The sequence below is a fragment of the Drosophila busckii genome, chromosome 2R, assembly GCF_011750605.1.
Source record: "Drosophila busckii strain San Diego stock center, stock number 13000-0081.31 chromosome 2R, ASM1175060v1, whole genome shotgun sequence".
NCBI lineage: Eukaryota > Metazoa > Arthropoda > Insecta > Diptera > Drosophilidae > Drosophila > Drosophila busckii.
The window spans coordinates 5,060,794-5,074,208 of record NC_046605.1 but is presented as its reverse complement, the minus strand read 5'-3'; the positions used below and the strand labels follow the sequence as shown (position 1 = coordinate 5,074,208).

The 13,415-nt window shown below is 38.8% G+C and overlaps 1 protein-coding gene across 1 annotated transcript; it reads left to right on the top strand.

The window, feature by feature from the left end:
* Positions 1–630: 630 nt before the first annotated feature.
* LOC108596960 lies at positions 631–12,064 on the top strand. The gene is made up of 5 exons (XM_017983206.1): positions 631–1,216; positions 6,800–7,203; positions 10,095–10,315; positions 10,371–10,951; positions 11,267–12,064. Exons 1-5 carry the CDS (start codon positions 1,009–1,011, stop codon positions 11,587–11,589), a joined length of 1,737 nt encoding a protein of 578 aa, XP_017838695.1. The 5' UTR covers positions 631–1,008; the 3' UTR covers positions 11,590–12,064.
* The last annotated feature ends 1,351 nt before the right edge of the window (positions 12,065–13,415 follow it).

Sequence of the window (13,415 nt, the reverse complement as noted above, 5' to 3'; positions counted from 1 at the left end):
TTGTATGTAGTACATATGCTGTTTGAACTGTTTTCGATTTCTTACAACGCCTTTTGCTGTAATTTTCGCATTCTGCTTCCCATGCATGCGCTTTTTTTTCTTTGCGCTGAGCTTTTTTTTTTAGCTGTAGCCTTCTGTGACTCGTTTTGAAATTGGGTTACAGCAGCGCTGAGCAGCGCCCAAGACCAAAGCCCCAAAAACCAACAAGCGCTAAAAAACAACAACAACAACAGCAGCAGCAAAAAGCAACGTATAAGGCAAAAGAAATAAATAAAATGCAAAAAACACAAAAATCCATTTGACGCCGTAAGCTTCATGAGTCAGAACCGTTGCACTGATTGCGACAATAGCAGGAGCATGTGGGCTAGGCGCCAAGCAGAGCGAGAGAGAGAGCGCGCGCGCGCTGCTTTGGGACTTTATTTGTGTGCATAAGATTTCGATTTCTCCTCTTTGATGTTTTACTTCTTTGAGCGTCTGGTGCTTTGTTAGTCGATTTGTAACGTTACAATTCGAAGAGAGCGCGAGAGCGCGCGCTGCGACTACAAAGAGAGCGCCTAAAGTTTTGTAGCTGAGCGCGCGTTCGCTGCTTCACTTCGCAACGTGCAAAGCTGCGCTCAGTTCGTTTCGATCAGTCGTCGCAGCAAGTAACGATCGGAAAGTTTGTCAGCGGGCTCCCTCGCAGCCGAAGCCAAAGGGAGCGCGAGTGCATTAACACTAATAATCAATATAAAAGAGTAAAAATTTCAAGTGCGCTAATTGAATATTGAAACGCGTTTAACATTTGTGTGTGTGTGCCGTGCGTGCGCGCGCTTACATGTGTTTTGCTGTAACGGTTAATTATGCAATTGGTCTGCGGCAAGTGAAAAGCCAAAAGCGCGGGGGCAACGCCGCAATAAGTGAGAAAACTTAAAGCAACGGCAACGAAAAGTCAAAGCTAAAATTCAAAAGCAACTGAAATTTAAGACAGTTGCCAGCCAACAACAACAAACCCAACAACAACAACAAAAAATGGCGGCTGCTGCGTCTACTACGATGACTGCAGCGAACATTTGCGTCAACTGCGCACGCCAGCGTCTCAGTCGACGCGGCGTCGGCGTTGGCGCAACCGCAGCCACTACTGGCAGCAAAGCCATATTGCAAATTTACAGCGCCTGGGCGCTGCTCACTCTGCTGGCAGCGAGTGCCGCCATTGTTCAAAGTGCAACGGTTTCTTTTGGTTAGTAGCAGCGCATAAAAGCACATAAAAGTTTATAAATTATACTAATTGCATGTAGTTCCCCCAAACAATTTTTGGGCACTCAGTAAGCTAAGCTTAGTCTTTTAATAATTATAATGCCTTTTCAATATGCTATGTACCACTGTTGTTTGTTTTTCTGCTGTGTGGTGACAATATGAACATGAAAACGTAAACCGGTTGGACTAAGCCCAACGACAACGAGAGACGCTCTCGATATGCACATGGTCTTAACACCTATAAACAACAAGCTACAATCGTAGTTGACAGTCTAAAAAAAGACTTTATTGTAATTTTATAGTCTCTTATCTGAGTGGAGCTGCGTGAATCAGAGCCCATGCGGAAATAAAATAGACAGCCCTAGCTCTAAAAGATATGTAAACGTAAACAAACAAAATTATATACATTTATTTAAAATACGATATAAAGAAAATACAAGCAGCGCGGCTGAGCGCTGAGCTGCTTCGCGTTCGCTCGACCTCATTGTCATTGAATTACAGTTACGAGCAAATGGCTCCGCGCGCGCTTTTGGAACAAAGACGCGCTGGAGTTCAACGGTTAGGTGCGCACCCCCGCAGTCGACGCCGCCGCCACTGGGTTGGGCTTTAGCTTTTATGGCCGCAGTGCATCTCTTTTGTCTCTGCCAGAGCGCTTAACCCTGTTCCGTTGAACTTTAAACATTAATTTGGCGCCCCATTTCGGAAATATGTATGCCAATTGCATTTCGTTGAGAAAGCGACGCCCGCGAGCGACATTATTTTTTATTTTTACTTCACTGTTGCTGTAGCAAAGGTGAAATTTCAGTTTGCAAATTTGCGCAAGATTAATCACCTTTAATCTATTGTTTCAGCAAGCACATTATTTTTCAGCTCAAAGCTCTACAGCAAGCAAGAAGCTCCATCCAACTCACCTACAAGCCAGACAGACAAACTTTTTTTTTCACTGTGCGTATGTAAATGCGCCAGCAAACCGGTTACTATATCAATTTGTGTGAAATAATAAACAAAACGAACAAAAAAGAACAAAACAACAACGCATATGATATCGTATTTATTCATACATGTGTGCACATCCATATGTTACCAACTCACCCAGCCAACTCAGCCAGCCAGCCAGCTAGGAATTCCATACCCTGCAAATAGCAATGACAAACGAGCTGAGCCCCCACAGCTAGTCAATTAATATTGTTTATTTTACATATAAATTTACGTTCTAAAGCAAAGCTTATAATGCAAGCAAATAATATAAAAATCATAAATAAGTCTGCAGAATTTAATTTCTTAAAGTAAAGAGTAAAAATTATTATTTGTGCACTAGAAATTTATGCTTAGCAATTGGTGAAATATTGTTGAGCTTAGCTTGTTGATTTAAAAAATAAATAGCTAATGCAAGCTTATAATAAAAAATATAACTATAAAATTCAATTTCTTAATGAATTGTTTAGTTTTGTGAACTTATAAATTTATACAAAAGTATTGGTGTATTATGGTTGAACTTAGTGAGGCAGTCAATTAATAATGTTGATTAAAAAAATAAATATTTAGGAAAAATGCAAGCTTACTTTCTTAAAGAATTTTTACTGATTTCTTAGCTTTGTGAGCTTTAATAAATGTATACAATAGTATTGGTGAAATATTGTTGAACTTGGATAACAGCTGGTCAATAAATAATGTTTATATTAAATAAAATAAATAACGATATTTCCAACCTAAGGCAAGCTTATAATAAAAAAAATATCTATAGAATTTAATTTTTTAAACTATTGTTTAGCTTAGCGTATTGAACTTATAAATTTATACAATAGTATTGGTGAAATATTGTAGAAATAGGTTGAACTGTATCTAAATAATGGAATTTTTTAAAGTTTTTTTTAGAAAATAAAATAAGTGACTGCATTGGTGAACTGTTCTTGAGTTTTATATTGACTGCAGTAGTATTGGTGAACTATTGTTGAGTTTTATATTGATTGAAAGCAAAACAATTAATTGACAATATATTTAGGCTTGAGTGAAGAACAAAATTTGCATATAAACATTATAAAGTAATTTGTATAATAAAACTTAGGTGATTACATTGACTGGTTTTAAGCTTTGAATTAAATATTTATCAAATTGTTTTGAATGCAACAATAACAACAAGCTAAGCTTACAAAACATTTTATATATTATCTGTAGTATATTTGTAGCACATAATGTTTTTACTACAACGACAAACACTTGCTTTATTTTTAGTGACTCTTCGGTTGTTGTTGCTGCTGCTGCTGCTGCTGCTGAAGTGGAAATCGACTGAAAGTCGTCAGTCTTTAGGGCACGTGTAGCACATATTGCCAGCCCTGCTGTTTTTTTTGCTTACAATTGTTGTTGTTGTTGTTCGCTTATGGTTAACCCCATGGCCGTAAGCTTTTGATCTCTGAATGTCATAAGAGTTCAATTAGGTGCAACACACACGCCCACCGGTTTGGTTTGAGCCGTTCTCACACACACACACACACAGCAGCAGCAGCAGCAAAGTTGTTTCAACTTTTTGCGCACAATATGCAAATAAAAAAGTTGAACAACAACAACAACAACGAGTGCCAAGAGTAAGAATGATAAAGTTGCTGCTTGTGGGCAGAGCGAAAGAAAAATAAGCAAAAAAGCTGTCGCCAATAGCTGTAAGTGTGCGTGTGTGTAAGTGTGTGTGTAAGTGTGAGAGCTGCGTTCGTCAATTAAAATGCAAATTGACCGTTAGCTGAGTGAGTCTAAGGCCTGAGCCTGCCGCCCACCAAAAACACACACAGAGCAACTGAAATTGCCGCAAACTATTTTTGGCCAACACACAGACACACACACACACACACACACAGACATAAATAGATATGTTAGTAGCAGTAGCTGGGGCAGTTACTATGTTTGTAATTTTTTGCTAATTGCTAAAATGGCCGCCTTGATTTATGTATGCGACCGTTAGAAGGCAGCAGCAGCAGCAGCAGCAGCAGCCTGGCGTGCCGCTGTCTCTATGTATGTGTGTGTGTGTCTGTGTGCGTGTGTGTGTAAAGTCATGTGCAAGCAGCTCTTGCCACGCTCGACTCTTGTTGGCAAACCAAGTCTTGGCAGCCAGCAACAGTTGCCGTTAGAGCTTTGCGTGCAACTGCAGCAGCAACAGCAGCAACATTAATAGCAGCAACAACAATCAGTTAAAGCTGCAGCTGAATGCATGACAAGTTCTTAGCCCGTTAGTTGTTGCAATTGCTCAAGTCTTGTTGTCTTGTTTATAGTACAATTTATTTTATTTAGTTTGCTTTGCTGCCGTGTATAAAAGACAAACAGACAGACGTACGTACGCTTGACCTATTAGCCAAATTGGCCAACGGGAATTGTAATGTTGTGTGTGTGTGTGTGAGGATAAAGGTGGAGCTGTCACTTAACCCTTGGCTCTCTCTCTTGGCTGCTGCTGCTGCCTCTGACTTTGATAGTTGACCCAATTTTGCAGTTGTGCAAATAAAAACAAAAAAACTGCACTCATCGTTTCTATTTTTTTTTAGCTTCAAGTGTTGCTGCCGCTGCTGCTGCCGCTGCTTCTTCTACAACTCATGCTCTATGCATGTTGTGTAATTTTTTAACAACAACTTTGTTATGTTTGCTTTTTGTTTTTTTTTTTTGTTGCATTCAAGTGGCAACGACTCTCCATGTGCTGTGGTCTGTGCGTTGATTTGTTGCCACTGCTGCAAGCGTGCGTAATTATGATGAGTGAGTTGCACGTAGCACGTTGCAGGTTGCCACACGCATGTTGGCTTAGGCCTGGGCTAACAGCCACTCGAAAGCCAAAACGCTTGACAAGCCGAAACGCTCTTCATGAAAAGCCAAAGGCCAGGCCAGGCCAGGCCGGGCCAACAAACAACAAAAGCCAAACAATTGCTGCCAACGAGGCCAGAACCACTCACCAACCTGCAGCAGCGCTCAACTTGATCACAGCCTTATATAGCGCAGCTATAGCTTTAGCTAGTGTTGATTATAATAAACCAATGCCGCAGCCCTTTATAAATCTTTGGCGCTTGACCTTCTTCAAATAAACAAAAATTTCACTGCAAATGCACGAAAATTTATAAAAATTTATCATGTTATGCTCTAGAAATTAAGACAAATTATTAACGGCACATTTGATAGCGCAAAAAAAAGCATCAACATGAAGTGAAATTATAGCCCTTTCGACTTTGCTTGCTTCGTTGAACTTCACAGCAGCAGCAGCAATCAGTCCAAGCAGCAGCAACATTAAGCTTAATGCGTCTTCCGTCTGTTGCACACACACACACACACTTGCTACACATGCGTGTGTATGTGTGTGTGCGTGTGCTTTTAACCCAATTAGCTAAAAAAACTGTAGTTGAAGTTCAGTGGCATAAGCCGAGACTTTTATTGCTGCCAGTGCACTCAGTCAAGCTAATACTTAATAAAAACTAAATATATAACTTCAAATTGTAGAGCTCATTGTTTTTCACAAAAGGCGTTAATGAGCTCTAAATCTTGCGCTATATAGCTAAGCGAAATATGTATAAACAAATTAGCAGCATTTGGTGCCAGGGGCAAATCTAAATTGGCTAAAATTCCTAAAGCAAAAACTGCATATGCTAAAAATAAATTAAAATATATAAATGCTAAGCTTAAAATAAAAAAACTATTTTGGTTGCAAGTTTAAAAATATTGTAAACTATTAAAGATAATTGTGAGTTGTTTATTTTAAAGTTAAATGTTATATTTGTTTTATAGGAATCAATTCAATTAAATTGGTAAAAATGAATGCATTTAAAAATATTTGAAGTAAATTCAAAAATTATTTGAATATTTAGCAACTCTGCTGTCAAGCTCAACTTGTAGTTTAAATTATGAGTTGCTTGCATTTTGGTCTGACATGCGTAGAATGAAATAATTGAATGCTATTATTATTATTATTATTGTTATTAAAGTGCAGCACGTGTGCCAGTCACTTGGCTATTAATGTCAAGTTCGCTATGAGAATAAGCTGACAAACACACACACACACACACACACAAGCATGCATGTTGCATGTGTGTGTGCAGCCAAAAGTCAAATGCAAATTTATTTTTGCATTGCGGCGTTGCGAAGGCGAATAAAATTTTAATAGCCCAAATGTGCGCGCTGGCAATTGCATAAAAACAACAACAAAAGTGTTAAGCGAGGGAGTTGTGCATATGTATGTGTATGTGTGTGTGTGTCGCAAATAATGCAAAAGTAGTTTGTAGCGCATCGACAACATATTTCATATTTTAAATGCAAGCAAACAGCAGCAGCAGCAGCAGCAGCAGCCAAGTGAGAGCTACAGTGCTACTATTAAGTCTGCTCTCATGTGTGCTTTATTAATTTAACTAGTGTGTGTGCAGCTCACACACATACTGTGTGTGTGCGTGTGAATTTAACCTTTAAGTTCGAAATAATTGAGGCAAAGCCACTTGCAACTTATTCAATTACACAAGCTATCAAATTGCTCAAACCCAAATATTAGTTTATAGTTTATTTTTAGCTGTCAACAAATTAGTAATAACTTTGCTCTACTTTTGCACTTTTGCAGGTGATTTGCTGTCGCTGCCCACGCTGAAGCCGCTCTGCAGCGCTCAGCACGAGCATTTCATTGAAAGCGATGGCAAGGAATCTAGTCTCATCATTGAACTCAAGCCGGGCAGCTATGGCGCCCAGCATGGCTCATGCTCACGCATCCTAAGCGCTCCAGCCGGCTACGGCTTCATTGTGCGCCTCATACTGCCCAAGCTGCGGCATAGTCCACCCCCAACAGACAATGACAGCAGATATGCCAGCTCCAGCTCCAGCTCGATTATGCACGCCGCTGCAGTCAAGTTGGAGCCAACTGCAGCTGAAGCCGCACTCACCGGCATGTTGGAGCGCTCCAATGCAACAGCAACAGCAACAGTCGGCGCCGCCGCTGCGTTGCTGCCACGCAGCTGCCCGCTAAATATTGTAAGTAAATTTGCTTAGTTTGGCATTTAAATTTATTTATTGTTGCCTTTTGTTTTAAGCTTAAAGTTCGTTGACTTTAGTTCCTTGAATCTGGTAGCTATTATACTTTATAATAAAATGAATGCATTGTTTGTGTTATATACTAAAGATATAAAATAAACAAGCTGAACTCAGTCGCAGACTTAAGTATAACAAACTTTAATTGAGTATCAAACACACGCTGCATAAATTTGATTGATTTTTGATTGCAATTAATTTAGACTGCAGGGCGCTAAATTTAAATTATGTATATGTGATTATTATTATTATTATTATTAGCTTAATTTTAGCTTAAAGCAATTTGTGCGTTCCAAACAAAAATGTCAAAGTTAAGCTGAACTCATTCTAAGCCTAGGTTTGAAATTTGAAAGCTTTGTAAGCCAGTTTGTTGCCCATGGTCAGACACACACACACACACACATACACACACACAGCTAATTGTGCTTAGTTATTTGTATAATTGTGCGACATTGTTTTCGATATTGCTATATGAAAATATAACTGCATATAAATAGATTTTGCGGCTTTGGAAATTGCTGCCAATTAATGCAGTCAATTGAGCCCAGAGCTCGCCCAGCCACCTACAAAATGTAACTACCATAGCTAACTATAACTACAGATGCGTACACAACCAATTTGCATAAGCGCGACTATTTTTTGGTTGGTATTTGAAACACGTTTGTCTCATTTGGCCAGGAAAACGCAATGAATTGAAACGAAACGAAACGTAGACAACACTTTCGGTTCCAATGCCGCCGCCATAAATAGCAACGAACTGACCAACTGACTGACGCTTCAACGCATTGACAGTCAGTCAACGTGCCATATAATTCTAGCTGTCAACACAGCCACACAACTATCTGTATCTATCAGATACATGCAGCTAGCTATGAGTTCTTTGTCCGTCTGTCTGTCTGTCTGCTGCATATGTTAATAAGCTCAATGTGTGGCTGTCACAATTCGTAATTCGCATTCGCATTCGGCACAAATGCGCATCGCATATCTCACATAATTACCAGACGGACGCGCGTTGCATTTGCTAAACCGTAAACAGTAAACAGCCAACTGGTTTAATTGTTGCTAACACACCTTAATTAACCAACCAACCAACCAACCAATCGATTGCTTCTTGTTGTTGTTGCTGCTGCTGCACTTGACCCTTTGGCAACTGCATAAGACACGTGCCCTGCTCTTCTAACTTATTGTTGTTAATCAATTGATTAATTAAATACGCGCGCTCTCGCTCTCAAACGAGGGCAGGCAGCTAAGTTAATTGCTTTTTATTGACAATTTCCAGCGAATAAATAATACAAAAAATGTGTTTGCAATTGAATGTTATGCCACTTGATTAAATGATGTATGACATGCTCTCTCCCTCTCTCTCTCTTTCTAACTACTAATTCAATTAGTTCTAATAGCCAAGTTATGCCAGTGAGAGAAATTTTTAACTAGCAGTGAATTGACAGAAATTAAAGAACATCAAATTATAGCTTTAAAATATTGGGGCAAAGTTCAACAAATTATTGATTTGTGCTTGTGACTTTGTGATTAATAAATTTGTAAAATAAAAATACTTATTAGTTATTTAACTCATTAAAACTAACACTTAATTTAATAACTATATTATAGTGCTTCATTTTAAATAAAAATCATTTTTACGTATACGCAATGTGCATAACTTTAAATTTTAAAGGCTAAAACTTTTTATTAAAATTTTTTTAATAATGCATCAAAGTTTAATTCAATACATAAATAAATAAATAACAATTTCTTAGTAATTATTTAACTTATTAAATATAAACCTTAATTTAAGAACTTAAATATACAAGTATTTTTAAATGTGCGTAATGCGAATAACCTCAAAATTATAAAGGCTAAAACTTTTTAATGACATTTTTTTAATACTAACATTTTTAGCAATTAGAATGACTTTCCAATTTCAATTAAATAGCAGCTTTCAATTCATAAATAAAATAAACCAATTCCTTATTAATTATTAAAATCATTAAATCTAACACGTAATTTAAGATCTTAAATATAAAATGTGAATAAGTTCAAAATTATAAAGGCTAAAACATTTTATTGACATTTTATCAATTAAAGTATATTTTTGTAATAGGCAGCAAAATGACTTTTCAAATTGAATTAAAGACAAATTAGCTATGAAAGTTTCATTTTGTAAACTTGAGACTGCATATGACGTATTTAAATTATTATTAATTTCATATTTATTATTAAATTATACTACACTCAATATCAATTGTAGGCTCTTAACTGGAAACGCTTCGGCTTAAGCTGAAAATTTGAAAGCACTTTGAGCGTAATTTCCACAAATCTATCAACAGCGTTCTTTATCTTTCCACATAAGTTTATTTTTATATATCTATACATTATAGCAAAGTGGTTTCGTATTAAAATCAGCTTAGCTTAGAATTTCAGCACATTTCTGTTTGAGTTGATTTTTGATTTGAGTTTATTATTTATCTATTGCAACATATCAGCAGCCATACTCTATATAAACATATGTTTACTTTAATAGCAGTTATCATTGAATCAAGTTTACTCTTTGGCTACTTACACATCCAATTATAAGTCTCAATCGTTGGATAAAACGTGTTTGTTCTCGCATGCGCTATCTAAAAGCTTCGCTTATTATTATGCGTCGTATTTTTCCGGCGTAAATATTTAAATTCGTTATTATGTTTGTTTCTCATGCCAAAAAATTATACAAAATGTATGCGCAGGCCCCAAGCGCACGTTTTGGATCTGTTTGTTTAAATAATTTATGGCACGTCGGCGTTTTTTATTGTTGCTACGGATTAATTAAACAACACTCAAATGTCTGTTTGCAGTTCAGCTCATTGGATCCGCATACGGCGCAGTGGCGCTTGGATCCCTGCCAGCTGGAGGACACTGCGTCTGAAATGGAGGATCCGGTGCGGCTGTTTCATGGACGCGTGCGCATTATCTGGGAGCATAAGCAACATGCGCTGAAGTCCAAGCTGATGGTCACAGTGCTGGGCAAGGGCGAGCAGTGCAAGGACGAGAGCAAGCATCAGTGCTTGAGAATTGGGTAAGTCCACAGTCCGCTATAACTATTGAATTAATTAATTCCTTGTCTTTGACAGCGATGAGCCCATACTCTGCATATCCAAGGAGCTCGTCTGCGATCGCATACGCCATTGTCCTTATAGCAATGAGTACGACAGCGATGAGGACTACGAGCTCTGCCGCAAACAGCGACGCACTGGGCTTGGCGCGCTGCCTGCGCCACTCGACTCGGACATCTTGGAGCAGTGGGCACTCGAAGTGTTTCGCAATTTATTTGCCAACGATGCGCCCACAGCGCCGCCAAGCAACAGCAACAGCAGCGGCGACTCTGTGGGCAATAACTCAACCACGCAGCTGCGCAAAGTGCACACCAAAGACATGAAGAAGCCAAGCGGCGAGGCGGGCAGCGGCTCACCCAATGCCATTGGACCGCAGCAGCAGCAGCCAACAGCAGCAGCAGCTGATATGGATGGCAAGTCGCAGGATAATGTCACCGCTGCCATTGAGGCCGGCAGCAGCAGCACTGGCAGCGGCTTCACGCGTCGCAACTCCACGCGCCACGGTCTGCACTCGGATCTGTCCAAATATGGGCCATGGGGCTATCTTATGCTCGGCATGCTGCTCTGCGGCGGTGCGCTGCTCATCTGCGGCCTCTGGGGTACGTTCAATTGCACATGCTCTTCGTTTTTTTTTTTGTTTAAGCTCAAGCAAGACATAGACACTTGTATTTATGTGAGTTGTTCTTGTTTGTGTTTTGTTGCTTGTTTCGTTTTTTGTTTATATGTGTTTTGTTCTCGCGCATGTTCCTCTCATCTACACCCCAAAAACTTTTCGCTGTCTATGTCTGCGCTTTGCTACTTCGACTAACTTTCGGCACTTTCGCTTCACATAACTTTAAACCTTCGATTCTCAATCTCAACAGTTCTCTGTTGCCGCTTAAGCTCTCACATTCAAACCATACGTTCCATTGCAGCCTCCGCATCGCAGCACGCCGTCAACAATGAGCGCGAGGCAGCGCTGGCCGCCGCCAACGGAGCTGGCCTGGATGCCGCCAATGCCGCCTCACCGCCCAACTACGAGGAACTCGATCCGCCGCCAGCCTACTCGGTGCTCTTTCCCAATCAGAAAGCTGCCAGCAGCAACACGCTCAGCGCCCTGGAAGCGCCCAGCACCACAGCAGCAGCAGCAGCAGCTGCCGCCGCGGCCATTGCAGCTGCAACAGCAACAGCCACAGAGGCAGCAACTGCTACTGTTGCTGCAACTCTAACAACAGCTGCTGATCCAGCAACGAATTAGCTCTTAGCCTGACAAGCAGGTCGCCACACATCCTGGCGCATCCTGGCAACGTAGTTTAGGTTTAGGTTCCAACTTCTTTGACTGACTCTGATGCAATTAGTTTTAGCAAAATTCAAGCAATTAACAAACAACAGCTTAGTGTTAGCTCTTAAGTATAATTTAGTCTGTATGTTAAATGCGTAACTATGTTAACTGATCCTCCCCCCCCAGAAATATCCCAATTGTCTGACTCATGCCAAGCATGCCGGCGGGACAAAACCCTAATATGTTTTAAATCCAAAACGATTCCATCCTATATATGATCAAGTGCTTGCAAATAGCCTTTTTATACTTACTTACTGCTTACTCTTCGATCGATTGATTGTAAAAATGACAAAATTTCAATTAATGTATTTCTCTCAATAACAAACGACAAGTCGCATCACTTTTTGTATCTTTGTTAATGTAAAATTTAATGTGATATATATTTAAAACATAATAAACAAAACCTGTACAAGTGTAGCAAGTCGAATTTTTATTTCAACTACACCAAAAAGCAATAATTGAAAAAAGCGCTGCATACTTTTAAGACGGAGCATTAGCGGAGACAACAACCAGGCCTTGTACAAATTCATTGCAGCCAAGCAAATACACGTTGCATACTTTAAAGTGCCGCCCAAGCACAAGCGATCTTCGAGAGAAAAGTGACCATATATACGCCGGATCAGGTCGCATTTCCAAAATTTAAGTACGCTGGCACTCACAGGATGTGACTCTATGTATGAGCATAAAATTGTACGACATAAAAATGATTTGGTGAAGTTATAAACAAAACAAGACAAATTTCTGTGAAATATCAATTTTTAATAAGCTCTAATTCAGCGAAATTACATCCGATTTCACAGTTTTATGCGTTGCTATACTCGTAAGATGCATGAGAATAAAACTGCATTTAAATTTAGATTTTCGATTTTTTGACAAAATTCATGATGGTCATTTTGTCAAAAATGGCCAAAAATCGAAAGTTGCAGAATTCAAAATATAATGATGCAACTTTGTTTCTAGGATCAATACGAGCATGCAACATTAATCAGTTGCACAACTGCTGATTATTAGCCAAGTTATAGCTAAAAACTAAAGCGCAGGCTTGTGATTTGTTCAATTTTTAACTTTGAGAAGCTTTAATTCAGCGTGAAGATGTGCGATTGTTATGTTTTATGCAATTTTATGTTGGCGTTGAAAACACAATTGAAATAAGTATAAAAATGTATGATTTGAAATTGTTTTAGCGAAGCTATGAACAGAAGAGTAAAGAATCCCATGCAATTTCTAATTGCATTCAAATTTGGAAAATCCACAAGATTCGATTTTTTGACAAAATTCAGGATGGTTACATCACGATTTGTGGTTAAAAATCGAAAGTTTTACATTTCAAAATTTAATGATGTAACTTTGTTTTTAGCAACAATAAGTGCACACAATTGTAAAACATAGATAAATAGGTTAATTTTTGAGCAAGTTTTGACAAAAAAAAAACGTTAAATAAATGCGCTGTAAAATTAAAGTTAATACTATACAGTTAACGCTTAACTGACATCTTTGGCAACGCCCATTTCCATTTAATTTACCTTTGAACTGTAACGTGCGCAAGTGTTTAATTGGCAGTAACAATAAAAAATGCAATTATTTCACACATCGAATTTTAACATCATTTCTTTATTATATCAGTTAAATCAAAAGGGACTTGCGTGGTAGGAGTTTTGCTTTAACAACAGCTAAAAGTGGCGCAGGGGATGGGGGATATAAATTCAGGGGCATTCAGGGGAAAGTTTTCACATTTAAATTGC